At 47.9% G+C, this 26,636-nt stretch overlaps 3 protein-coding genes across 6 annotated transcripts in view; all 3 read left to right on the top strand.

Moving 5' to 3' along the window:
• The window catches only part of ZSCAN2 (zinc finger and SCAN domain containing 2), a 29,304-nt gene extending 13,339 nt beyond the window's left edge, over positions 1-15,965 (top strand). For 3 of the 4 annotated variants that reach the window (XM_032623635.1, XM_032623637.1, XM_032623638.1), the window contains exon 3: positions 4,577-7,319. In XM_032623635.1, coding sequence (XP_032479526.1) covers positions 4,577-6,018 — 1,442 coding nt within the window. In that variant the 3' untranslated portion in view covers positions 6,019-7,319. Of the gene's footprint in view, positions 1-4,576; positions 7,320-15,927 lie in introns of those variants that run through there. The other variant, XM_032623636.1, reaches the window with a different exon arrangement.
• Positions 15,966-16,001: 36 nt separating this feature from the next.
• Positions 16,002-23,759, top strand: LOC116748538 (zinc finger and SCAN domain-containing protein 20-like). Its single transcript, XM_032621681.1, is given in 9 exon segments — positions 16,002-16,230; positions 16,232-16,438; positions 17,199-17,283; positions 17,447-17,488; positions 17,922-18,021; positions 19,086-19,527; positions 21,841-22,361; positions 22,363-22,460; positions 22,463-23,759. Coding segments are annotated over 9 exon segments (1,857 nt in total). The 5' UTR covers positions 16,002-16,035; the 3' UTR covers positions 22,630-23,759.
• On the top strand, positions 18,873-21,847 carry LOC116749346 (zinc finger and SCAN domain-containing protein 20-like). Its single transcript, XM_032623640.1, has one exon. It carries the CDS (start codon positions 19,126-19,128, stop codon positions 19,540-19,542), a length of 417 nt encoding a protein of 138 aa, XP_032479531.1. The 5' UTR covers positions 18,873-19,125; the 3' UTR covers positions 19,543-21,847.
• Positions 23,760-26,636: the final 2,877 nt, after the last annotated feature.

Below are 26,636 nucleotides of genomic sequence, written 5' to 3'. Positions count from 1 at the left end.
TTATACTTCAGTTACATGATTTGCCAGTTTTAAATGATAACCTTTGAACTCCCAGGTATACAGATGAGGCAGTTAATGAATATATCCTATATCCCAGTTTCTTCCCCACAACCCCAATTTTGGTTAGCGTGTCATTTCTACGTGTCTGTGTAACATTTACATTCTCTTTTTTCACTCTAATTGCCACAGTAGTTTCAGACGTTGTTGTAAAGTTAAATGTATCTGTTCAGCCCCAGTCCTTTTGCTCTAGCATTGCCCTTGTCTCGTGGTTGACCGAAATTCATCTCCCAATAGTTTCCTCAAGAAGGGTCATAGGAACAATATTCTGTGAACTTGTGTATATTCAAAGCTGTTGGCCTGTAAACTTTATGCTTGAAGGACAGTTTTGTTGAACGTAAAATCCTTGACATCCGTTTTCTTTGCTTGCATGTCTTGTAGCTCTTGCTGTATGATCTGCAGGGATTGAATGTTACCGGAGAGAAATTTGAGACTGGTTGATTTTCTTCCCCCATATAAGTGATTCGATCTTTTTACCTTGTTGTCCCCTGTCTCATTAGTAACCACCCTGGGTTAGTTTTCCTTGGCACACAGTGTACCTTTCGAGGGTTCCTCTATCTTTTTTTTTTTTTTAATGTATTTAATTTTTTGACCACGGGGTACATGGGATCTTAGTTCCCCAACCAGAGCTCGAACCTGCGCCCCCTGCATTGGAAGTGTAGAGTCTTAACCACTGGACCACCAGGGAAGTCCCATCAAGGGTTCTTCTATCTTTATAGATTATACTTGAAGGATTTGTTTTATTCCTTTGGCTTAGTTTCCTTTTTTGAGAACTCTAGTTATATATTTATTGATTCTCCTTTTATCTCACTTTGGTTTCTGTCATTCTCTTTAATCTTTTTTTTTGAACTTTATTTTTTTTTATACAGCAGGTTCTTATTAGTTATCTATTTTATACATATCAGTGTATACATGTCAATCCCAATTGCCCAATTCATCCCACCACCACCACCCCGCCCCGCTTTCCCCCCTTGGTCTTTAATCTTTCTAACTTCTTTCTTTGTTTCCATCTCACTTCAATTCTCCCTTTCCCTTCCTGTGCTTTCCAAGGTGCCTATTTTCTGTTGAGTTCCTCCCCGTTTTGTCTTCATTTCTCTGCATTTTTTTCCCTTCTTCCCAGCTCACATTTCCTCTCTTCCTGTTGTCTCTTCTCAACTTCTACTTTGTGGTCTTCCTTCACAGAGGCAGTTGCTTCACTTAACATTTTTTAGGGATGAAAAATGGTCATTTTTCTCAATAACAGTAATTCCTGTGATTCACTTGGGAGAGTCAAGGCTCTCTCTGCTGCTTTACAGAAACAGAAAGCTTCCTGCACACACAGCTCATCTGTGTGATTCTGTATAATTGTAGCCTCACCTCCCTTGCTTCTCCGAACCAAAGAAGCCAGGCCTGCTCACCCCAGTTCCCAAATGTACCGATGCACTTGAGGGTGAGTCCCTGACCCTCAGGAAGTGATTTTCTGCCTGAGCTTTTTGAGACACTGCCCCCAAGAGCACCCCCCCACCTCCTGCTTTCCATGCTTGTTCTCTTCACTTTTTCCCTCCTTGGCTTCTGCCCGGTCTCTGCTGTTTTTGGAAGCCCTTACATGTATTTTGTTGTCTGCAAATTGATCTCCCTCCTGATCTCACTGAAAATGAAATCTGAGTTTTTGTTTTTCCTGTTGCTTCTGAGCTCAGCCTGGAACATACCAGTTCTGATTTTAGGGCAATGAAAAACCTTATTAACTACTGTCCCTATTTGGAAGAGAACAACTACAAAGGTCATCACAAAAGGGTTTTGGGTCATGTTAGCTTGAAGATAATGAATCAGGGCCTCAGCCTGACGGTTCTTATAGAAGAGATAATAGCAGAGCTCTGTGATAGAAACTTGCAAAAGAGCAGTCTTGCAGGATGTTGAGGAAGCACAGAATTTCTGGCCCTAGCCAGGCGGGAGCTTGCATGGTGCCCCTCATTCCTGTATCCATCCCCTGGAGATCTGGGGGAGGGGGGCCCGAGGGCAATTATAGGAGTCCACAGATTACCAGCAGCATGTATGTCAGTGTGAGCATGAAATGTAATTATATGCTTAATTGCAAGTTTAAGTAGATCTTATTTTGACTAAAGACATGAGTGGAACCTAGGTTCAACCTGAGAGATGTAGGCCACATTGTATCATGTTCATATACGGAAATTTACATTAACTTATAGAGACTAATAATCACTGAATTGAGCATCTAACCTTAAACAGTTTATCAGCATTAACAATGGAAATGTCACTAGGACTTTGTGTAATTATTTTGCTAATTGTCTTCCTTGCTATGAATGGAACTACTTTCTTATGAGGTCTGATGTGTGATGTTAGGTCTTAGTAATAATCAGGCTATCACCTTTATCAGTAAAAGCATTGACTGACTTCTGTATACTCTATAGAATTTTTTAAAAGGGTTGAAGATACCTTACAGAAATAGACCACAAAGGAATTATAGTAAAGAAGAAAATATTGGGAAGGAAAAAATGAAAGAACACAAGTTGCATGCTGTAAAAACATCCAGTATTCCTGCTCTGGGCTTTTGGCTCCAAGCTTCCAAGCAGGCAAGGCAGAGAGGGAGCCACAGTCAGGGGCGTGAGGCAGACACAGATCACTCAGAAGAGAAGCTCCTTTTGATACTTCCATCAGAGAGAAGTTTCCTCCTCTGGCCGATCAAGAGGATATTGTGTGGTATAAACAATGTCGTCAACAACTTCCTGGCAGCATTAATGTTCCTGACAGCTGCTGACTTAAAAAAATGCACAATGTGAGAGTTGAGGGTTAAGTTTTATTTGGGAGAAAATGAGAACTATAACTCGGGAGACAGCATCTCAGGTAGCTCTGAGAAACTGCTCCAAAGACGTAATGGGGGAGGTCAGCATATATGTGATTTTGGTGAAGGGGGAGTATACACAATCAAGCACATATTTTTTTGCAGAAGGTTTCTGCTAGTCTCGTGAAGGTTACTGCTAATCGCGAGGAGCAGACGTCACCATGAAGGAATTGAGTGCTTTTCTAGATACGAGGAGATGCAAGAATTGGGCTCATAAAATGGTCTCCTGAAAATATTAACTATCTGAAGACCTGCTCTGCCAGTTTTTCCCAGAGCACGGAGGGCCTCCTGTCTGCTCTCCACCCTGAACTCCTTTCAGGGGGAGTTGAAAGTCAGCAGCTGCAGCAGCATGTGATTTAGTCCTTGTAGAGGTAGATGGCAAGTGCCAGTATGTAGCTGACACAGCCATTAATTTCTTTCTTTTTTTTTTTTAAATATTGATTAACAATGTAATGTTAGTTGATAGAAGTTCATTTCTTTCTAATTTTTTACTTTTTGGCTGTGCTGTGCGGCATGCGGGATCTTAGTTCCCCGACCAGGGATCGAACCCGTGCCCCCTGCAGTGGCAGCACGGACTCTTAAGCACTGGACCACCAGGGAAGTCTGTGATTAATTTCTAATGACCCTTCTTAGAGTGTTCATCAGTGTCAGCCAGAGTCATTAAACCAACACACAGTTCAGTGAACACAGTTCTGCCAATGTCAGAGCAGTGTGATCCAGGCCCACAGCTCTGCTGGCTTAATCCTGGGATAGACTTTAGAGTCTCTCATTTGAGGAAGGGAATGCATGTTCTTCCAGCAGTCCTCCCTCATGATTTGTTTCACCCAAACGTTTGATAAGTATTGGGCAGTAGTTTGGCAAGTTTCTGGAAGGTAGATATTTTGTATTACCGATAGGAGATCTATCTGTAGACTCTCACTGCAGGTAAATTTGAGGGCTCTTTTTTTTTTTTTTTTTTGGCTGCGTAGCATGTGGGATCTTAGTTCCCTGACTAGGGATCAAACCTGTGCCCCTATAGTGGAAGTGCGGAGTCCTAACCACTGGACCGCCAGGGAAGTCCCCAAATTTGAGGGCTCTTTTAACTGCCCACTTACTTGTTTCCAGTCATGTGTATAGACACCTAGAGTCCTTGTTGCTGGTGCCCTGTTACCTTGTCTGTGTCTTACTTAAATGTCAACTAATAAGATTATAAGCATCAGACATTTTAATGCACAGAATTATTATATAAGCTCCATTTGAAAGGAGACTGAGCTTTAGGGGAATATCTGTGGTACCAATAAGAAACTCATTCATTCATTCATCAAATTTAATAGAGCACCTACTAAGCATTGAGCACCATGGTGAGTATCGGGGACTGTGTACCCTGTTGCTTTCCTTTGATCAGGAATTTGAAAATTCCCACCTGATCTCATTTCCCAGTGGAGAAACACATAGAGACCTGGAACCCACATCTTTAAGACTTAGAAATTCTGGGTGATCACCATAAAGATATGAGACCTGGCAACTGGATAACCAGTTAGAAGGAAATAAACCTGTCTTTTTTTTTTTAAGTTTTGAGGGTTCTCTAGCGTTTTTATTTTCACTCGAAGTTTAATTCATTTGAAATTTCCCCTTTGGTTTTCTTTTCTCATCATTATAGGAAATTGAGTACAAATTGTACAATTTTCTTCATTGTTTCAGATTTTGAGATCCAGAGTGAAAATGGGGAGAACTCTAACCAAGACATATTTGAGGATGTTGAATCACATGAAATGTTCTCCGAAATGCCTGAAGGGGAAGGCATTCCACAATCTGACTGGGAAAGTGACTTGGAGAGAGACTGCAGCTCCCGGGGACCCCGGGGAAACACCCCGGGGGAGGACCATGGGGAGGTGCCACCCCAGAGCAGGGAAGTTGGACAGCTCATAGGCCTTCAGGGCACCTACCTGGGTGAGAAGCCCTATGAGTGTCCCCAGTGTGGGAAAACCTTCAGCCGGAAATCCCACCTCATCACGCACGAGCGGACCCACACAGGAGAGAAATACTACAAATGCGACGAGTGTGGAAAAAGCTTTAGTGATGGTTCCAACTTCAGTAGACACCAAACTACTCACACTGGGGAGAAACCTTATAAGTGCAGGGACTGTGGGAAAAGCTTCAGCCGGAGTGCAAACCTCATAACCCACCAGAGGATCCACACGGGAGAGAAACCCTTCCAGTGTGCCGAGTGCGGTAAGAGTTTCAGCAGGAGCCCCAACCTCATCGCCCATCAGCGGACTCACACAGGGGAGAAACCGTACTCGTGCCCCGAGTGTGGCAAGAGCTTTGGAAACCGGTCCAGCCTGAACACGCATCAGGGGATCCACACGGGAGAGAAGCCCTACGAATGTAAAGAATGCGGCGAAAGCTTTAGTTACAACTCCAACCTCATCAGGCACCAGAGGATCCACACAGGAGAGAAGCCGTACAAGTGCCCCGACTGCGGACAGAGGTTCAGCCAGAGCTCGGCCCTCATCACCCACCGGAGAACTCACACGGGAGAAAAACCTTATCAGTGCAGCGAGTGCGGGAAGAGCTTCAGCCGCAGCTCCAACCTGGCCACGCACCGGAGGACCCACCTGGTGGAGAAGCCCTACAAGTGTGGGGAGTGCGGGAAGACCTTCAGCCAGAGCTCCAGCCTGATTGCACACCAGGGAATGCACACGGGCGAGAAGCCCTATGAGTGCCTGACATGTGGGGAGAGCTTCAGCTGGAGCTCCAACCTCATCAAGCACCAGAGGATCCACACGGGTGAGAAGCCCTACAAATGCAGTGAGTGTGGGAAAGGCTTCAGCCAGCGCTCCCAGTTGGTGGTGCACCAGAGGACCCACACGGGTGAGAAGCCCTACAAATGCCTCATGTGCGGCAAGAGCTTCAGCCGGGGCTCCATCCTGGTCATGCATCAGAGAGCCCATCTGGGAGACAAGCCATACAGGTGTCCCGAGTGCGGGAAAGGCTTTAGCTGGAATTCAGTCCTCATCATACACCAGCGAATCCACACCGGGGAGAAGCCCTACAAATGCCCCGAGTGCGGCAAAGGCTTCAGCAACAGCTCCAATTTTATCACACATCAGAGAACTCACATGAAGGAGAAACTTTACTGAAGGGGCGGAGAGGGAAGGTGAGGGACTAGCCCAGGAGCGCACTTGCCACTCTGCCCCCAGACAGGGATGTGTCTGTAGAAGAACCATTCTTCCTAAAGGCTTGTTGGGGATCTTTGCCAGAATCTTACCCCTGCTCACCCTCATTTCTAGGATCCCATCGTCTTAGTGGTCAGAGTCAAACCCCGAGAACAGAGCATAGGAATGGAAGGTCGGAAAGCTGGGGCTTTTACTGTCACGTTTCTCGACTTGATTGGCTCCTTCTCTCTCCATCCTCTGTGCCCCAGTTTCCTCTTTGGTAGAACAGGGGGGATATTTCTCCGTGTGGAACGGAAGACAGCATGGCCCACATTTTAGAGAAATACCAGAAACCTGTTGGTGTTGTCTGGTCGTTCTGCTGCCAGTTGTTGGGCTAAGGTGCCTTCACTCGAGCTGCTAGCACCCCGGGGCCCCTGCCATGGCAGAACTGGCCCTTCCTGCCTTTGTGTCCTGGGGTTTGATTTCGGGTCAAGGTGGAGGGGCTTCTCCAATTCTGAGTCATCCGCATGAAGCTAAAGCCCTTTTCTCGTTCTAGAAAGTGTCAGGAACACCAGAACACGAGGGAGTCTGGCCCAGAACCAGTGTCCCAGTACCTTTCCATTGATAGGAGTTGCCCAGGGCCTGCCAGGGAAGGCATAAACGGAGGAGATGTATGCGTTTGCTCTTGTCTCTGCTTACTGTCCTGGGGTAAGTCGGCTGTGGGTCGGTGGGGACACATTTATTCTTGCAGGGGTTTAGTTTTTGAGTGTGAGGTGAAGTCAGAGCCGCCAGCTGCCTCCCCCTGGTGGATGGTATTTCTGTCTTGTTCAGGGTGAAACAGTCCTGCACTCTGCAGGGTCGCCTTGTGTCTTTACCCCCCAGATACATGGCCCCGTAATCATCACTCTCTGCTCTTGTCGTTTTTATCTTATATATTGCAGATCTAGAATTCTGTCTGGTAGCTTTTGTATACAAAGAACGTTATTTTTAAGGAAGTGTTGATTTTGAGGACACATCACCTGTACCCTGGAGAGGTTTGGGCTTGAATCAAGAGTTGTCCTACAGATGTCGCCCTTGATCTTGGGATGCTACCAGGGCTTTGTTCTTGGGTCCTTGAGCTTTGAAACAGTAAAGACAGGATGATAGCAGGTGAAGGGCTTTGTTAGGAGGGAAGAGGAGGGTAAATAGGCTTTTCTCTCCTACACGTAGGGCCTGCCTTCAGAACGCACCTTGGTTCTTACAGGGTGGATGCTCCAAATTGCCTAATAAAGTAGAGTCCCACTCTTTTCCTGAGTCTGTCTTTTCACATGTGTTAAAAACCCGAACTTGACAAACCCATATCTCACTTCCCCACCCAACTCACCTCCTGCCCCAGGCTGGAAGTGGTCCAAGACCTTTAGGGGGAAAGAAATCACTTGCTTCAAAGAGCACACCTTTGGGTGAACCTAGTCCTGTGTGCTTGACCAGTGCACCCACCTCTCCACTGCTCTTTGCTAACTCTGCATCCAGTCTGTCAGCCAACACTTGGAGAGGCAGCTTTGGCTAAGGTGCCAGATGATTCCCAATGGTCTCCTTGGGAGGCCATCTCCATCCAGAATCAACTAAGTTAGACACAAGGAAGCTCTGGGCAGTAGCAGTTGTTACACCAAACCACGTAGGCTGTGAAATCCCCGTCACCGATTCCATTCCTTCACTTACAGGGCAAACATTTACTGAGGGCGTGTGTACCATCACCGTGCTAGGTGCTGGAGAAAGGTTGTGAACAAGAAGTTTCGTTACCCGTCGTCATGCTGCTTTACTAGGAGAAAGATTTCCATCTGTCTGGGAAGATACAAGAGCTGCCCTGCCTGTAAGGGAGAGTGGACAGGCGGGTTTCCTAGGTGGCATTCAGTTCTGGAATTTGGGTTGTAGAAATGGTGTTTTTTCTCTTTCCCTTAAGCTCAACTTGAGAAAAGAATTGATATTAAGGTTTTTAAACCTTCCTAACTAAATTTCTTTTTTTATTCCTCCCTACCTGGTATAAACACAAAATGTCCTGGAAAGAAAGGAAGCCAGATTAGCTGAAATTGCAGAATTAGACTGGAACCAGGTTGGGGAAATGACAAATGGTGGTTCTAGAAAGGTTGAGAGCCCATTGCTTCCTGTCCTGCTTGCACCTAGAGGGGGTCTGCAGAGGCAAGGAGGGGTCTTCATGCCGGATGTGTTGGATGGAAGGACACGGCCTTCTTCCCCTAAAAAAGTCAAGAAGCCCCAGCCCCCTCGGCAAATCTGCCTCTGCTACATCTTTGTTCACAACTCAGTTACACCTGTGTCTGTGTAACAAAGACTATTTCCCCTTCACGGTACATATATTTAGGGACCGAGTTTTTGTTACCAGTTTGTTTCTAAGTTCATGGGAACAGCCTTGGGACCATTAAAAACCTACAGTAAATGGATTTTTTTAAAGGCATCTGCTTTACCCTCAGTGTGGCCCCCAGGCCCACCTCAGCAAGTCTTTCACATGACTTTGGTCACTTCCCTCTCCCCGGCCCCGCAGTGGCCGCCCTGTATCCATTGCCCCTCAGACCCACGCCAGCCCCCAGGCTCTGCTCACCTCTGAGAGCCTTGAGCCTGCCAAGCGTGGCCTCCCTCAGTGTCCCAACCAGCAAACTTCTGTGTATCAAACCCTGTCACTTCCTTGCCTCCGGGCTCAGCCGAGATGTGTGCTTTTGGTTTAATAGTCATCTGTCTCCAGCTGTCACTTGCCTCCACCTCCCTCCAGGACTCAGGACCTTGCTCATCTGCTATTTCCTCTCTCGATTTCCAGTCTATCCCTCTCTACTGGCTTCTTCCTGCAACTTACTCACCTGCCCTTGTTCCTAGAGCCTCAAACTTGCATGTTCAGAACTCAAGTCCCCCACCTGCCTCCCTTGATCAGGGTGCTGGTTCCACAGGTGTGTTTCCTCGTTGTGAGTAGCATTGCCATCCACTCGTTGTCACCCAACCCAAAAACCTAGGAGTCGTCCAAGACTCTTCTTCCCTCGAATCCCTTAGAGCCGTTTGGAAACCAAGCCCTTCTCAACTTTTCCCAGACCCGACCCCCTGGCCTAGTTCAAACCCCTGCCCAACACTGCAAAAGCCCCCTTCCTGGTGCCCCCCAAGCTCCCTCTGGCCCTGCTTCCCGCTACTCCATCCTCTGTGTTGTAGCCAGAGTGAGCGTCCTTCCACAGCAAAGAACTGAGCCTGTCACTACCTAGCTTAAACCCTCCGGGGCTCCCCCATCCCCCTAAGGAGGCCACAGTCCTTGGAGGGCAGATGAGGTCTTCCTGATGGGGGCCTCTGTGGAACCTCACGTTCATACCTGGCCTTGCCCTCGTCACCACACCTCTATGCCCTTGACCATCCTCGCCCCCTGGCAGCTCCCCTCAATGAGCCCTGCTGGGCCTCGTCTCTCTGCTCCCTCTGCTCCCTCTTGTGGATTGCTGGGCTGCCCTGTCTGCCCAGGGCACACCTGCACATCTTTGAAGACTCAGCCTGGGTACCACCCCTTTCGTGAGGTCTTCCCTGCACTTGCCTGGCGAACGTGACCCCGCCCACCACACCCCTGAGCTCTCCAATTTCGGTGCCTGTGACTCTCATTACATTGACCTGTTTCGTGATTCTGCCCTGTCCCTCTTCGAGTTTTTATGCTCACACCCCTACTGTGAGTTTTTATGCTCACACCCCTACTCCACCCCTGCTGGAATTTTATTTCCAGCACTCAGAGCAGGGCCTGGCATGTGATAGGAAGTCAATAAATAAATGCCAATTGGGTTCTCTCCATACAGTTGTATGTAAATGCAAGAGGCGGATGGAGCCCAAAATTCTGACCTGGAAAATGGGTTAGGTTTCCTACACTTCCCTTTGGTAAGATGATTAAGTTATTTTTAACTTCAGTGACCTTTACCTCAGTTACAATTTATTGGTATCAGTGAATGGAGACACAGTGAAAGACATTTATAAAAACCAACCCACCAACCAGAATCCTAACGAAAAAGCTTTTGTTTTCAAAATGTCACAGATCATCAAAAGTCAGTGAAAAACATGCATCCCCTTTCTTATAGCTGAGTCCGTAGTATACCATCTATTTCTCTTCTCTCTGGACAAGCAGTGAAGCTTGGAGACTTTATCTTACTCTCGCCCTTTTAATCCCAGGGTATTCGTATAACTATATCCTGAGACAGTTCTTGTTTTAACTTTTTGTTGAAACATAACACACGGTGACTTCCCTGGTGGTTCAGTGGATAAGACTCCATACTTCCAATGCATGGGGCACAGGTTCAATCCCTGGTCAGGGAACTAAGATCCCACAAGCTGCCTGGCACAGCCAGAAAAAAAAAAGGGAAATATAACACACAGATAAGTGTACAGCTCATATAATTTTTACAAACTGTATACACCTGTGTAACCAGCACCCTGGTCAAGAAACAACTTAGCAGCACCCCAAAGTCCCCCCATCAGGTCCCCTCTGGGTCAGTAATTTGTCTCCTCCTGACCCTGTTCTGAAGTTTGCAGTGGGGCAGGTGGAGTGTTGGGAGCTGAACCGACCTGGCTCTAGACACACTTGTGCCACTTGTGTCACTTTTAATAGAGATTTTACATTTTGAGGCAGGTCATCATGAGACTTCCTCTTGTTTTTCATGGAATTTTATTTCCTTTTGGGTTGCATTTCTGGTTTACAATAAGCCATAGTAGCTTAGTGTAACACAATTTATGGTTCAGTATGTACCTTGCCCTGCACCTGTGGCTTAACACTCTACTCCTGAAGTCAATTAACCCCGCTGCATTATTACAGCCACGAGAAACACCTAAGGAACAAATGGAGAGAATAACAAAACACTAAAATAAAAACAGCATACTGGCTACTCCCCTAGTATCAAGATGATCCACAACTGTAACTGGTCCTTCGTTGCACGTGACTGGTGGTCGCCCTCCCCAACCCTTTATCCCTGATGGGGAGTCCTGTCTCATAACCAGGGAGCTGTGCAGGGGCCCAGTGTGCTGGGCTTGCCCGTCCCACAGTCTTTCACAGACAGACCTGGAGTTTTTCAAATGCAGGGCCATTTTAACCTCCCTGCTGCCTGGCCCTGTTAAGCTATTTCAAATCTCTGGACAGAATATTAGAGTCTTTCCTTTCTCTCACCCTCTTGACTTGATAAAATAGCCCGTGGCCACAGAGGAAGTGAAGGTGGAATCGCACAGATGATGCTCAGATGGTGAGACAGAAGGTTGCAGAGCCCGGTGGAGAGTAGGGGCTGTGGTTAATTCCCTTTGGCGCTCCACCCAGCCACTGGTGCAGCTGAGCTCTTGCCTCTGGCATCAGCAGAGGCTGTGGCTCCTGGGCCTGCCCCTCACTCCCTCTCCCCTGCTCACTCTTCCCTGCTCTCTCTTCCTGCTCACTCTTCCCAGTGTCCCAACTCTGTGAATTTTCCATCCATTCAAAGGCCCACGGCAGCTGTAGAAGAATGGCTGCTGGGAGGAGGAAGGTCTGGCTCCAAGGAAACACTTTGCCCAGGCCCCTCACATATCACAGGCCTTGGCAGGCACAGTGTCTCTGCCGTTTGTTTACACTGTCGGTGTCGGGGCAGGAGGCCTGCCAGGATGCCTCAGGGGGTGGCACATCTTGGCAGATTTACCACTCACGAGTTCCAGCCCCCAGGTTTTGTGGTGCAGGCACCCAGAGATGACCAGACACTGGGTGGGAGGCTCCTGGTAACTAAATTTGCAAGAGACTAATATTCCAGAAGCCCAATTATTATTCATTTACCTGGGGATCTCCAATCCCAAGCCACTTTCAGAGCACCCCTTGTTCCTGGTCTTCAGTGACGGAAAACTGAAACGGTGGCTTTGTGATCAGATGGTGGCTGGTGATGAGCACGGATTGAAAGAAAGGGGTCATGTGACGCACCCCCCTCAGGTGATGAATGCTGCACTTCAAAATCCCCTTCTCTTCCCTGCCCCCCCAGCACGGTCGGCTCCGTCCCCAAGATTGCCTCATTAACTTTTTTTTTTTTAATTAATTAATTTATTTATTTTTGGCCGCGTTGGGTCTTTGTTGCTGCACGCGGGCTTTCTCCAGTTGCGGCGAGTGTGCGCTGCTCTTCGTTGCGGTGCGCAGGCTTCTCATTGCGGTGGTTTCTCTTGTGGAGCACGGGCTCTAGGCACGCGGGCTTCAGTAGTTGTGGCTCGCGGGCTCACTAATTGTGGCTCGTGGGCTCTAGAGCGCAGGCTCAGTAGCTGTGGCACACCTGCTCAGTTGCTCCGCGGCATGTAGGATCGTCCCAGGCCAGGGCTCGAACCTGTGTCCCCTGCATTGGCAGGCGGATTCTTAACCACTGCACCACCAGGGAAGCCCTCGTTAACACTTTCTTCCAGGTTTCCCTGATGAACACGCCCCCTTCCACAGACAGGTTAGTGTCACTGGTTAAGTTGGAGTTAAGTGGACGAGACAGTGGTCTCCACTCAGTACACGTGGCTGTAATTAGTTGAATTCTTAGGGCATACGCTTATTTCTTTCATCTCAAAATCCTTGTCTCCTTACACACTGCTTGTAAATCCCTCTGTGCCATGTTTTTCTAAACATATCAATGGTCTAGAAACCACCCTCTTGCTGAAGAGTTTCAGCACTATTGTCACTTGCCTCTCTCAGCTGTCCCACGTGATGCCGCCTTTCTGAGTCACTAGCTCTTGCCTGTCTCCATCCTGTTCCTGTCCTGAGATCTGTGGCGCAGCGGATGGGGTATTGGGAGCCAAAGAGACCTGACAGGCCTGGTTCTAGACACACCTGTGCCCCTAACTAGCAGCATGACTAAGGCAAATCACTTTTGGAGATCTCGTTTTTCCTCACCTGCTCAGCTGATACCCGTACTTGCCCATCCCATTCCAGAAGGCTGCTCGAAATCACTCAGTGTGGCGGTGAACGTTGAAATCCTACTGTCTGTGGTAATATTGATAACTCAGATCGAATGGAACCTGCTTTCACCAAAGAATGGACGTTTCTAGGTTTCTGAGACCGACTGTCCTCTGAGGGACCAGAAAGCTTTAGCTGGGAAAACATCTCATCTGTGTAGACTCTTCGGGGGCCCCTAGTCCCAGTCCTTGGGGAGTGTGGCTCGCAGCTTGAGGGCACGTATACAGGTCTTCTCGTTTGGAGGACTGGGTGTGGTGTTGACAGTGAAGGTGATAGGAACTAGGTTTGGGATGACCCTTTCCAGGTTTGATTTTGCTTTCAGTGAAAGTTCCATTGGCTCAGGAGATCCCTGAGTTAAGGGAATGGCACATGGAATACTTGGATTAGTCATTTTCTGTTTTCTTTTTGTAACAGTGGAACCACTTTTTCAAGTGAAACCTTGAAACAATAGAAAACATGTAAAAGCAGAGATGCTCTGGTGACTGGGTGGTGAGAACCCAAAGCGCTCTCCCGGGCTGGGTCTTTGCCCCACCTCACTGGTCCCTGAGGCAGCTCTCTGGAACTTCTGGGCTGGGCTGGTTTGAAAGCTAGCTGTGTGTGCATGCTGAAAGCGCTGGCCTGAGTTTTCCACATTAGCCCTCTTGGAACTAAAATCAAGAGGCTAGAAGGAATCTCCATGGCCCAGACTTGTAACTGGATTTAGGACTCTACGGAGAGCCCCTCTTGTTGTTCTGTCCTTCCCTTGCTCCACCACAGGCTGCCCGTCCTGGGGGGGAATTGTAGCTTCACCCACCTTCTGTTGAATTTTAGACCTTTTATCTGTTAAATAGGGAGTGAGACCTAACTAGGCAAAATTTGTTGTCAGAAGCAAACCAGATAAAATATGCAAAAGTGAAGTATAGTTTCCTGCCCCCTTTCCCTGAGGGTGCACCTTCTTTCCTCCTGGGCTGTCCCAGCTGCTCTCCAGTATTTCCTTCCAGTCATTTACTTGGAAAGCACCTCCATTTAGCACTTACCACACTGCATTGGAGTTGTTCACCATTTCATTTTAGAAAATGCATCCTCTGCCAGACTGCACTCCTTAAGAGGAGTGCAGAGCAGGGGCTGCACTAAGAGGAGGAAATTTTTCACTTGTCCCAAAGTATATGCTCTACAATTGTTAATTGAATAAGCGTCAATGATATTCATCTTGAATCACCCAGGACCGCGCACGCAGGAAATAAGGAAGTGTGTGTGTGTGTGTGTGTGTGTGTGTGTGTGTGTGTGTGTTAGGCAAGGGGGAGGATAGTGGTGAAGCATTACCACAGTGGGCAACTATGCCAGAAAAGTACTTTAAGAGGCAAAACATCTGAATTGGAGTCTCAGCGCCACTCTAAGAGAGACCTGGGGTCCAAGCCGCCTGGGTTTATTCACCTGTATAACAGGATTAAATACGGATTAACAGGGATAAACACCCGCTTTCAGCTGTAAGGGAAAACGCTTTGGAAAGGGTCTTTCAGTGGTCCCCGGGCGGAGTAAGGCGAGAAGCCGCCACCTCCCCAAATTATCACGGGGGTGGGAGAAGCAAGGCAAGACTACCCGCTCCACGTGCGACGATTATAGTTGCGGCTCCGCACCCCCAAATCCGGCGTGTAGGAAAGTCCCACCCGTCGTCAATGATTCGTCTGAAACAAATGGGCGCCCAAGCCATCCGCATAGATTACTGGTTAATCCTGCTGTCAGTCTGCAGGGCCTGGTGGAGGCCTATGGGAAATGTAGTCCGGCCAAGCCGCAGTCTTTCTGGGGCTCGCATTTCCGCTTCCGGTGTTTATGGCTTTGCGAAGGTCCGGACTTGAGCTCTGGCCTCGTAGTGAGATTGTCGTGTGGGGACTTTGCGTGCTCACAGAGAAGGTACCGCGGAGTCGGGGCCCTCCAGTGGTCGCAGGGCCTCGGCGGACAGGAGCGGCCTTCACCTCGGGCCTGGGCCCGCGCGGGCTGGGCGTGACCGGGCGGAGACGCCGGGTCCCGCGTTCCCGCGAGCAGTCCCCGGGGCAGGATTTGCCCCTCATGCTGGCGGCGTCCTCCTTCTCCCTGTCCACCTGGCCCGGTGGGGATGACCCTGTCCCCAGGGCCCGCGTTTACCCCATAAAGCTTCTAAAGAAGGTCGCCCGCGGAGCAGAGTAGCCTTCCAGTGTAAGTCACGCTCTGCGGGCCAGTCACCCGGTCCACCGTCACCGGGCTGAGCCACTGCCCATTTCTTGCCAGCTTTGTGACCTTGGGCAAGGTCCTGGGGGTCTCTGAGCCGTGACTGCCTCAGCTTTGAGGGAGTTGAAGCCAGACTATCTCTTAACTTTCGTTCCAACTGTAACATCCTGTGAGTCTGTGATCTTGTTATCCTTGCTGTTACATCTTGTAACCTTAACCAGGGTAAATCTCCCTGTTTGGTTGAGAGTTATGATGCCAAGACTGAGGAATCCAGAGAGGGCCCGCCCAAATCTGAGAACCCACCCAGAGGCGAGGAGAGTTGAGAGTTGGAGCGGTTGAATCTCTGAAGCTTAGAGCGGGCTCCTCTCAGGCTCTGCTCTCCAAGGTGCTGCTACCTTGTGTGCCGTCTGCCTCTTGTACTGCATGTACTTGGCAACACTCTGAAGACCAGCGGCTTGGGAGAATGAGCCGTTTATTGTCCCCGTTATCTCCATCAGCTCATCCTCATTCTTCAGTATGGATCATTGGCATTTTCTTGGCGTTAAGTAAATCGCTATGCAAACACAGCTTCACGCTCCTCTGCTTTCCACCCAGACCACCAGCCCTTGACCCCTACTGTCAGACTTCTGAAGCTGCCTCCCCAGTGACAGAGGGCCAGACTCCATGGGCATCAGGACATGGGGAGGGAGGAACAGGAAGATTTTTCTTCACCTCAATCCCACTGGGCTAACCCTTGTGATTTTCACTAGAATTCACTCTGTAATGTATGTCTCTGGCTCTAGAATTTCAAGTTCTACTTAGACTCCTATCTAAAGGTGGCTTCCCAGTGAAGTAAAGGAAGAGGTTTGAACTTCAGATCACAGCTGCAGGGTTCGTCTCTGATCTGAACAATGGCTGTAGCTGTGGATGAACAAATCCAGACTCCTCAAGTACAAGAAGAGCTCCAAATAGTGAAGCTGGAAGAAGATTCCCACTGGCAGCAGGAAATTTTCTTTCAAGGGAGTATCCCTGAACCAGAGACCTCCTGCCAGCACTTTTGGTACTTCCACTATCAAGAAGCATCAGGACCCTGGGAGGCACTCCATCCAACTCCAGAAGCTCTGTCATCAGTGGCTGAGACAGGAGAAGTGTACAAAAGAGCAGATCCTGGAGTTGCTAGTCCTGGAACAGTTGCTGGCTGTCCTTCCCCAGGAGATCCAGATCTGGGTTAGACAGAAACATCCAGAGAGTGGAGAGGAGGCAGTGGCTCTGGTGGAAGACTTGCGAAAAGAACCTGGAAGACTGGGGCTGCAGGTGAGATATGGAAACTTAGTTCTGAGTAGTTAAAATAGAGGAATGTGAGAGACAGAGCCACCTTGGGTTGCCAGCAGTATGGGTGATGTGTACACTTTGCTGTTGGTGTCGGCACAGAATTTGCTTATTCCCTGGGCCTGGTAGCTGCAACTTTCCTTCCATTTTCAGACTGACTTTTCAGAGGACGCACAACATAGGTTGCTCTGAGTGTTGGTCCCCACCAGTAAATAAGAGAATTGTTTAAAATAGTTTGAGCGCCACTCTGATCCAGGAGGAGCAGATACAACCTATTTTCTCTTTGGAGAACAGCTCTCATTCAGCAGCAGCCAGCCTGAAGCAAGGGGCTTCACTGGTCTTTATTGACATTGTTGAACCTTTAGGTCCTGTCGCAAAATAGCTGCCTTGTTGCTTGCTCTCTCTGTATTGTTAGTTTTGCCTAGAGGTTGACAGGAGCAGCCCTGGGAGAGCTGGGTGGGCAGATTGCAGTGGGCCTGGGTTCCAGATCTTATCTCCATGGCATCTCCCACACATCCACACTCCTTACTGCCCCTGCAGTGATTTGCATAAGACTGAGTTCCCCCTTTGCTTCTTTATGTCTGGGGATGATTAAGTTTTAGTGCCTACAGAATTCTGACCATTTCCAGTCCTTGAACAGGGACAGAAGGGGCTGTCAGAGGAGAAGGAACCCTCAGGATCGGTACTAGGTCCCCTAAACATCCATCTGAAGCAAGCACAGACAGAATCCATGTATCTGTTCCAGGCAGTGGTGAAGAACTCACAGCCAGAACCAGAAGACCAAATGAACCACAGCCCCAAAGTAAAACTTGGATTCTTCCACGAGAGCGGTAAGCAGCAGCAGTGTAGGGAGGGAGAAGGGACCCTTCTGTGGGGAGGGCGCGAAACCCGCTCTGAGTGCAGGAAGTGGGGTAGAGGGTACAGCTCCTTTCCCTGGGAGGATGTGGCATATAAACTGAGGCTGACCACATGAATCTGGGGAATCCTCAACAGGCACCTCCAAAGGGAAGAAGAACCTTGGTCGGCATGTTTTGTAAAACTACACAGCAGAGCTGGTGGCACCTCTCCTTATGTGAGTGAGACCTTACTGGTCCCAGGAGGTAAGGTGTGGGTACCAATTTTAGGCCTGGGTGGTAGGAAAGGCACAAGGTAGGGCTAAACTAGAGTGCAGTAATTCCCAAAACAGGTACGTGTCCCCAGACCAATTCAGATGATTCACATGTGTTATCAAAACTGAAGAATAAAAGCATAAAACGCTGACAGTCAGTAACGTGGATGGATATGGAAGGGAAATCTGGAACTCTCCTTTGAGAAATGTGTTGTTTTGCTTTTTCACCAGTCCTTCTTTGATGGGAAAAAGCAGACACTAAGAGGAGGAGGAAGACACTTCTGTTTCCAAACCCGATGGGCTGGTCCCTGGGGGGGGCCAAGAAGCGTTCCCTCTAATGGCTCCTTTCTCTCCCCCCAGGCCTGCCTGATCCTCAGGCTCTGGCTCTTTCTCCGGAGCACAGCTGTGACCAGGGGGCCATAAGCAGCTTCCAGGTGGGCCAGACATTCCTCTTACTCAGGTCACCTTCTACTACTGAGTGGGGCCCTTTGCACCAGTTCTTTTGCCTATCGGAAATTGCAAAGGAATTTTACCCAGCGGGCAGGCCCAGTAACTTTATAGATGAGGCTCCAAATTTCATCAGCTTGAAAAATGTTGCCCAAATCTCCTTCCTTGTGTAAGGCAGCGCCACAGCTGAGGTAGTGAGGGGTTGTATTAAGTCATTCTTTTCCTTGACTCTAAGATTGCTTGTTTGTCTTAAAAGTAATGGCTACTTCCTTCTTTCGGTATCTGGATCTCGTCCTCATAGTATGCAGGATTGTGTAGTGGGAGAAAAACAAAAGCTTCAGATTCAGACAGTCTTGAGTTCAAATCCCAGCTCTGCCACATACTAAACAGGAATTTTGAGCAAAGGTGAAGTTTCCAGTGCAGTGCCTGGTGTGCAGTAAATGGTAGCTTAGTTCTTCCTTTGCTTTCTCTCCTCCCTGTCCCACTCATTGCATTTATTTATTTATTTTAATTAATTAATTTATTTTTGGCATGTGGGATCTTCCCAGACCAGGGCTTGAACCCATGTCCCCTGCATTGGCAGGTGGATTCTTAACCACTGCGCCACAGGGAAGCCCGCCCTTGGACTTTTTTTTTTTTTTTTTTTTTTTGCGGTACGCGGGCCTCTCACTGTTGTGGCCTCTCCTGTTGCGGAGCACAGGCTCCGGACGCGCAGGCTCAGCGGCCATGGCTCACGGGCCCAGCCGCTCGGCGGCATGTGGGATCTTCCCGGACCGGGGCACGAACCCGTGTCCCCTGCATCGGCAGGCAGACTCTCAACGACTGTGCCACCAGGGAAGGCCCCCCTCCCTTGGACTTAAAAAAAAAAAAAATCTCCTCTCCCTGGCATATAAAGTGGTTGGGATTATTAGAGTCACCCAACCATTATGTCTTCTTCTTGTCTCCCTGCAAACAGCCTTTCCAACCCACAGACCCTGTGTGAGCTCCCACGTGGAGCAGGAGGAAAAGCCACAGAGCCCAGGTCTTCAGCGCTCCAGAGGGAAGGAGAGTGTGAGACTCCCTGGTGGGTTGGGGCAGAGTCAGGCCTGGCCAGGTGCCCATCTTGAGAAAAGCCAAGATGGGGGATGAGCTGGAGTGGCAGGGCCTGGAGGATGAGAAGGTGACAGGGATGCATTGGGGCTACGAGGAAACCAAGATTTTCCTGGGAATTCGCAGTGAGTCCTGGATTCATGAGAAGCTCTGTACGTGCCATTGGAACCACCAGGTGTACCGGATTGTGGCTGAGCGGCTGCAGGAACGGGGCTTCCTGCGGACCCTGGAGCAGTGTCGCTACCGGTTCAAAAACCTTCAGACCAACTACCGCAAAGCCAGGAGCACCCACACTCCAGGCACCTGCCCCTTATACGATGAGATGGATGCCCTGATGAGTCCCTGGACCCTGGCCAACACCTTTGATGCCTTTGAGGTGGCAGGAGGTGTTCTGTGGACTAGAGGGGACTCCAATGAGAACCAGAAGGCAGTGACGGGATGGTAATAAGGTGACAGAGGAGCCCCAAGAGGAGCCCGGGAGCCTCGGCCCCCAGGCTTTGAGGGGGTATCCCAATGGTAAGCTCTCTTCCCCGAAGTGCACTTCAGAACAGTGGGAGAGAGGAAGCCCCGCGGGAAGATTAGGGACCGTGAATCAGGAGACATGCTTATGTCTGTCATTCTGCTATCACTAGTCTGTATCTGAATGGGCTTGTCAGGATTTCTATAGAGGAATACTATTTACAGCCTATCTTTAAATACTGATAGAAACCAATAGTCCAGGGTGACTCAGGAAGATGATTTTGAGGATTTTGCTCTGCTCGCCAGCAAAGGGATCTCCCTGCCTGCTTTTAGTAACAATATTAGAGAAACAGGAGAGTTACTTAAAGTTTCAGTTGTTTGTTTCCACCTAAAGTGCCCCATAGATGTGAACTCTGCATATATTATATATAACAGTCTGCCACTTTAAAGACTTGTCTTTTCCCGGGTACATTGGTTAAACACCCTGAGCCCCCATTTTCTTATCTGCAAAATGGACACACTGATGGTAACTACCTCCCTGTGTTGTTACATTGTTTGCATTCAGCAAATGTTAGTTCTCATTGTCATCATTGTTATAATTATTGTTAAAATACATAAGCACATTGCCCTGTATGCTGAACTGAAGGGGGAAAATTTCCTAAGTCATTAACTTTTTCTTCTGAAAACTAGACCTTTCTGAGACGTGCTTCCATTCTCATCCCACCTACCACTTCCACATATGAGAACAGAAGGCAAATTACGTAAGAACTCCATGTCCCTTCTTGCTTTTCCTTGGGCAGGACCTCCAGTTCCCCTCTCAGATGGGGTCTCAAGTCTGGAGGGAAGTGAAGAACTTTGGAAGGACAGTCTCCAGGATTTCAAGGAAATTCGGAAAACTTCCTGTGCAGGTGGGAAATGAGTGAAAGCTAGTATCTCACCAACAAAGAAGTCAGACCTGGAATTCTGAACATGAATGAGCCAGCACTGGGCAAGGGCGGGAGAGGAACCCAGGCACTTGATCTTCCCGGGTTATTGTTCTGTGGTGCTGAAACCACAGGAGTTGTGAGAAGAGCGGAAAAGAAAGCCTGGTCTCTTTAGTTACCTTGGAATATGTAGCTATAAACAAAGTATTAGTGTTTATGATTTCTCTCTTAAATTTCTATCTGAATTATAATTTTAATTAACTATCACCTAACCAGGTTAGTAGAAAAAGGGAACATGGATAACCCCAAATTAAAACTACAGTCAACCTTAGATTATTGGAGGGGTGAATTTCTCATGATTAAGATGAGCTCCCTTCCGTGGTGGGGCTCAGTCATTTTGTTGGAATTTCAGGCGATCTGGTAAATAGAACCGTTCTCCTACTCAGGTTCTAGACCGACTGAGAGAGACATGAGTAAGACACTGAGATCAGAATGGCAGCTTTCTAAATGGTGGCGCTCTTGAGGGTGTGGCTTAGCTGTGGGGTCACACAGAGCCCCAGAACTGAGCCACAGGCAGCACTGGACAACCACCACCTCGCCCTGCAGGGACAGAGCCTTCACTGCTGATCTGAGCCACATACACCAGCTGCTTGTTAACCAAGGAAGTCATTCCTCCCACCTGTAAGGAAGGGGATGGAGAATGGCCAGGAGGATTATTCTAAGGCACGTCTCTCTACCCAGAAGGCAGTATCAGGAAGAGAAAGGTGGCTTTTTAGTACCGATTGCCAGTTCGTAGGTGATGGGAGGAGAGGGGGAGCTGAGCTTGGCGACAGAGCCTCTGAGGAGGGGGTGCAGCTCTGACTGAAGAGGAAGAAGTGCGCCTGGACCTGCCTCCAGCCTTTCTCCACATGACCTTCCTGCTTAGAAGCTGGGGGAGTGAGTGAGGCCTGGATGTCTGCTGGTCTTGACAATGGTTCAGCCATATTCCAGCTTATTTGTTCCTGGTTAATGGAAAATTGATTAAGGTCTGTCACCACCAATAACTTGTTTTTAAGTGACCAGTAAGGACCTCTTTCACATTGTTTCCATTCTTCTGAATCAGAAAATAGGTAACCTTTGCAGTTTCATTTCATTCTTTCAGATCTTGAAACAAGGACAGAGAATGAGGAGGATTCAAGCCAGGACATTTCAGAGGCAGTAAAACTACCTGGGGTGTTATTAGGAAGATCCAGCATGGATGTTTCCCAATACCTCAACTGGAGGAAAGACTGGGAAAGTGAATATGGGGCAGAGAAGCAGTGGGAAATATCCTTAGAAGATGGACAAGAGTTGCTCTCTCCTCCAGAAAGAGACTTAGGTAAATTCATAGGTCCTCAGGGAACCTATTTGGCGAAAAACCCAATATATGCTGTGAATGTGGAAAACATTTCAGCCTGAGCTCACACTTAGCTGTCCACGGATTAGCCCACACTGGAGAAAAGAAACCCTATAAATGTGGCCAGTGTGGGAAAAGCTTTGGCCAAAGCTCATATCTGGTTTGCCACCAGAGAATCCACACGGTGGGGGAGCGCTACAAATGCCCCAAATGTGGGAGAGGCTTCAGTGATCATTCTGACCTCATCACACACCAGAGAATCCACACAGGAGAAAAGCCCTATAAATGTGGGGAGTGTCGCACAGGCTTCACGCAGAGCACAGGCCTTATTATGCACCAGAGAATCCACACAGGAGAGAAACCCCGTAAGTGTAGTGAGTGTGCAAAGAGTTTCACCAACGGCTCGCACTTGGGGACACACTGCTGAACGCACACTGGCGAAAAGCCCTACCAGTGCCCCGAGTGTGGGAAAACGGTCAGTAAGAGTTCCACTCTCACCAGCCATCAGAGGAGAGAAACCCTATGAGTGTCTGGAATGTGGGAAACGTTTCAGTGACTGCTCAAACGTCATTACCCACCAGCGAATCCACACTGGAGAGAGACCTAGTAATGCGGGGAACCTGGGGAGAGCTTCAATCAGAGCTCAGGTCTTATTACTCACCAGAGAATCCACACGGGAGAAAAACCCTATGGATGTGCTGAGTGTGGGAGCCAATTCAACAATAGCTCACGTATTAGTGCACGTCAGAGAGCCCACGCCGGGGAGAGACTCTAGGTGTAGGGGACCTATCTGGAAACACTGCAGAATCTACCCCAAACATGGGTTTGTATGGCCCTTGATTCTATACCACGACACCCACAGAAGGAGAGAGAGCTCAAATCCCAGTCCAACAGACCGTATTTTGTTTCTCTCACTCAGTACCCACTGGGCTTATGAAATACCACTCAAGGCTTTCCTGTCCATGCTGTTAAAATGGAAGCTGATTTCCAGAGGCTTCAGAGACTAGTTCTGAATCTGACTGTATCACCATCTCAGTGTGTCTTCACTGTGATTCTGTGCCTTAATTTTCACAGCATGGTAATGTGAGGGTGAGATCCATATCCTCCTTTCAGGACGGAGGCGGCTCTGCCCTCCCGTGGTGATGGCATTAAAGATGTAGAACCAGCAGTGGCTGAGCAGTTTCCTCCCAGCACTGGGCAGCTAAACAAGGATTTGTTTATGAACTAAATACATTTCTAAAGGTCTTCCCCTGTTCTCCCTCTGGGAGGACTGGAGCCTCGGAACTGTCTGTGTTTCCCTACATCCCCTGTCTTAGATTTACATGGAGTTACTTGAGAGGAAAGCATTCTATTGGGTTATTTGGAGGAGGGAAGAGGAGGAAAGATCAATGCTAAAGGCTGACTTTCTAAACCATACCCTACTCTTCCTCCAACATATTAGGTTGAACCATGGGAGATTGCCATTTTTGGTCTATAAAACTAGCGATTTCATGATTCAACCGAAGTAGAATTTTTGCGTGGTTGAATTACTCCAAACTGTCAGCAGGGCTGCTGCAGAGCTTTAAAGCTCATACCGTATCCTACAAATGTGAGACCGGGTCTAGAAGATCGTGAACCAGGGTAATAAAGTGGGTAAAGTCTTTTCTGTTTGTAAATATGTCCAGAGCAATAACTAGGAACCATGGCGTTGATTAAGAAGACTCCTGGTTGGAGGAGTTACCGCTATATCACCTGCCTCTGACAAGCTCACTAGTTCCTGTCTGTGCTCAGGTGTCCAGGTCCTACGGGGGAGGCCAAGTGCAGGTCAACAGGTTCTGGAGATTTGGGCATCTCTCTGGGAGCAGAGTCCCTGGAGGGCCTCTGACATACACAGCAAATGGTGCTTGGAAATAAATGGAACACAGTTTCTCCCTCTTAAAATAATTTCCTTGTGTGTTTGATTTTAAAGGATTTTCCCACAACTTTCCAGAAACCCATCAATTATAAAACAAAGCACAATCTACACATAGTACAATTTTATCTAAGTAGATTTATAAAGTATGATTATGAAGTAATTAGTCTTTCTTTAAAAAAAAAACATAAAAGAACTTATCTAAATAAGTGTCTGTCAAAAGTAGTCATTTTGATGCACTGTGGACTTTATATGTTGTTGCCACTGTTAAAGACATCCTTTGGGTTTTCCTTTAAGAACTGTCTTCAAGCCACCTTAGAAAGCCTCGTGTCCGTGTATCTCCAGCACACAGAGATACACGTGGGGAAGGCTTGATAAACACTGACAGAAAAGACAGTTTGCTTATTGTCTAGCCTGATCACCTCCCTTATCCACGAGAGGTGACTCTGCCCAGTATCTCCTTTCCAAAAAGGGATTGACATCCCTTCAAAGCATGCTGCCATCGAGGAGACTTTTCAAAGAGCCTATTTTGGAAGATGGATTTTCCAGGTATCCCTGGGAGTTCCCTGGTGGTCCAGTGGTTAGGACTCCACGCTTCCACTGCAGGGGGCACGGGTTCGATCCCTGGTTGGGGAACTAAGATCCTGCAAGCTGTGCAGCATGGCTAAACAAACAACAACAAAGGTATCCCAGAAATCTGAGCTTAGAGTTTTTTGTATAGCCAGGAAATAAATCTGATGTGGAATATTTTCAATAATTTCACTCTTTCCAATGAGAAAGTCTTCACTTAGGTGGAAATTAATCATACTAAAACCTAGTGTAGCTCTGCATTATAAAAATACTTTGGAAATAACCAGATTTCCTTTTAGAAAGTTTGCCATCATACTTTGGAATGATCCAGAAGATTCAAATATAATATCCATACAATTTCATCTTACATGTGTTTTTCCCCTTAGCAAAATAAGGGAAAGTTGAGCTGGAGATTGTAGATATTTCATATGTATTTTACCATCCTTAGAGCAATGTGACATGTTAGTTGCTTTAAGTAACGTTTGCTGTTGGTACTCCTACATGGAGTACTTACAACAGTGAGTTAAGTGTGGGTTAGTAGCCGCATGGAGATGTTTCCCAGTGAACCAAATGTAATGTGATGATTTTTACAGTGTCCTAATTTTTTATTTGAAACTGTAGCCATCCATTCTCTTGCTCAAAAGTGTTTTGATTTACCTTTTTGCCTGCCGTTGTGCTCAGCATGAGCTAAGCTCTGGAGGCTTTTATTTTTAACTCAATTCAAACTCATAATTATGGCTTTAAAGTATCTGAACCAGACAAGCAGGGTGGCTTTTGGAAGCTATTTACTTACTTGAAAATACTTTTATGCATCCCCAGTTATAAAAGTTATAACTGGGGATGCATAAAATTCACTTATTATAAAAGTTGCAATAGGTGACACAAATTATGCATTGCCAAATTTTTATCGAAGAAACTCATAGCAAAAATACCTGTCCTTATTCTCATTTACAGATAGCAAGAGACACCGGATTTGGGTCTCAGGGCACTGATCCTGCTTAGCCAAAGCTGGTGCAAAATATTAACCGATCAAGTAAATGAATTCTAAGTGAATCCTGTGAGTGGAATGGTCAAAGGGAGAGACATTTTAATCAAATGTATTATGAGACTCTAAGCCCCAGGGTGGGGACTTGTGTGAGACTGATGTCTCCAAAGAGTATAAATAAGCCACATGGGACTTGCAGACACCACTGTCTGGTGAGCGTGACCCAGGCCTCCCAGCTGACTCAGCCCAGGGCAGGGGGCTCCCACTCGCCTGCTTGGATAACTTTGCACCACCCTCAGAGAACATGACCTTCTCCCTTCACTTCTCTTCAACACAGCTATAATCAGTCCTCCAGTCAAGAATGCAGAGTGAATATTCTAGTAGGAGCCAAGTTTTCTGACATTTCTTGTGTGTCAGGCCTCTAATCACGTTATTGCAGGGGCTCATTTACCCATTTCAGCCACTTCATGAGGTGCTACTATGATTAGGTCCATTTTACAGAGGGGGAAACTGAACACAGAGCTGGGACTTGGGCCCTGAGCTGTCTGACTCCCAACCGTGCAAAGTGTTGGTAGCTACAGCGTATGTGGGGTCGGGCTGTGAAGTCAGTACATAAGGGAATGATTGTGTATGGTCAAAGTTAGTCTGTGGACTCCCTTCCATAGCCCATTAGGGAAGGGCAGCCTCTCTCAGACCTGTGAGGTGTTTGAATGCTGAAAGCCCGTAGGACAAGGGCGCAGCCAGAGGAGGGCTGGAGCGGGGCCGGGCCTTCTAAAGCACGGAGCCCTGGCATCCACTTTTTAAAAACTGTGGTAAAATAAACATAACGTAAAATTTACCCTTTTAACCATTTTTAAGTTTGCAATTCAGGGGCATTAAGTACATTTGCACTTTTGTGCAACTATCACCATTATCCAACTCCAGAACTTTCTTATCATCCCAACTGAAACTCTGTACCCATTAAACAGGAACTCCCCATGCCCGCCTCCCCCAGCCCCTGGCAACCACCATTCTGTTTTCTGTCTCTATGAACTGGCCTATTTTAGGTTCCCCATGTAAGTGGAATCATATATTTGTCTTTTTGGGTCTGGCTTAGTTCACGGCATCCATTTTGCCCAAGTCTAAGGGTGGCACTGGGCAGAGAAGATCTAAACCACTCATTGGCTGGCTACACTGAAACGAATCCAGAAAAGCAGGTGAGCTATACAGGCAGGCTGCCGCAGGTGTGAGCGCTGTATCACGTGCCCTCGCTCTTCCTGCCTGGAGGAGGCCTCCACCCCCTCTTCTAGGCCATGGCCGCGGCCACCCGCCCTCTCACTCCGAACCCTTGAGGGAC

Source organism: Phocoena sinus, chromosome 2 (genome assembly GCF_008692025.1).
Source record: "Phocoena sinus isolate mPhoSin1 chromosome 2, mPhoSin1.pri, whole genome shotgun sequence".
Taxonomy (NCBI): Eukaryota; Metazoa; Chordata; class Mammalia; order Artiodactyla; family Phocoenidae; genus Phocoena; species Phocoena sinus.
This window is presented reverse-complemented; position numbering and strand designations above follow the sequence as displayed.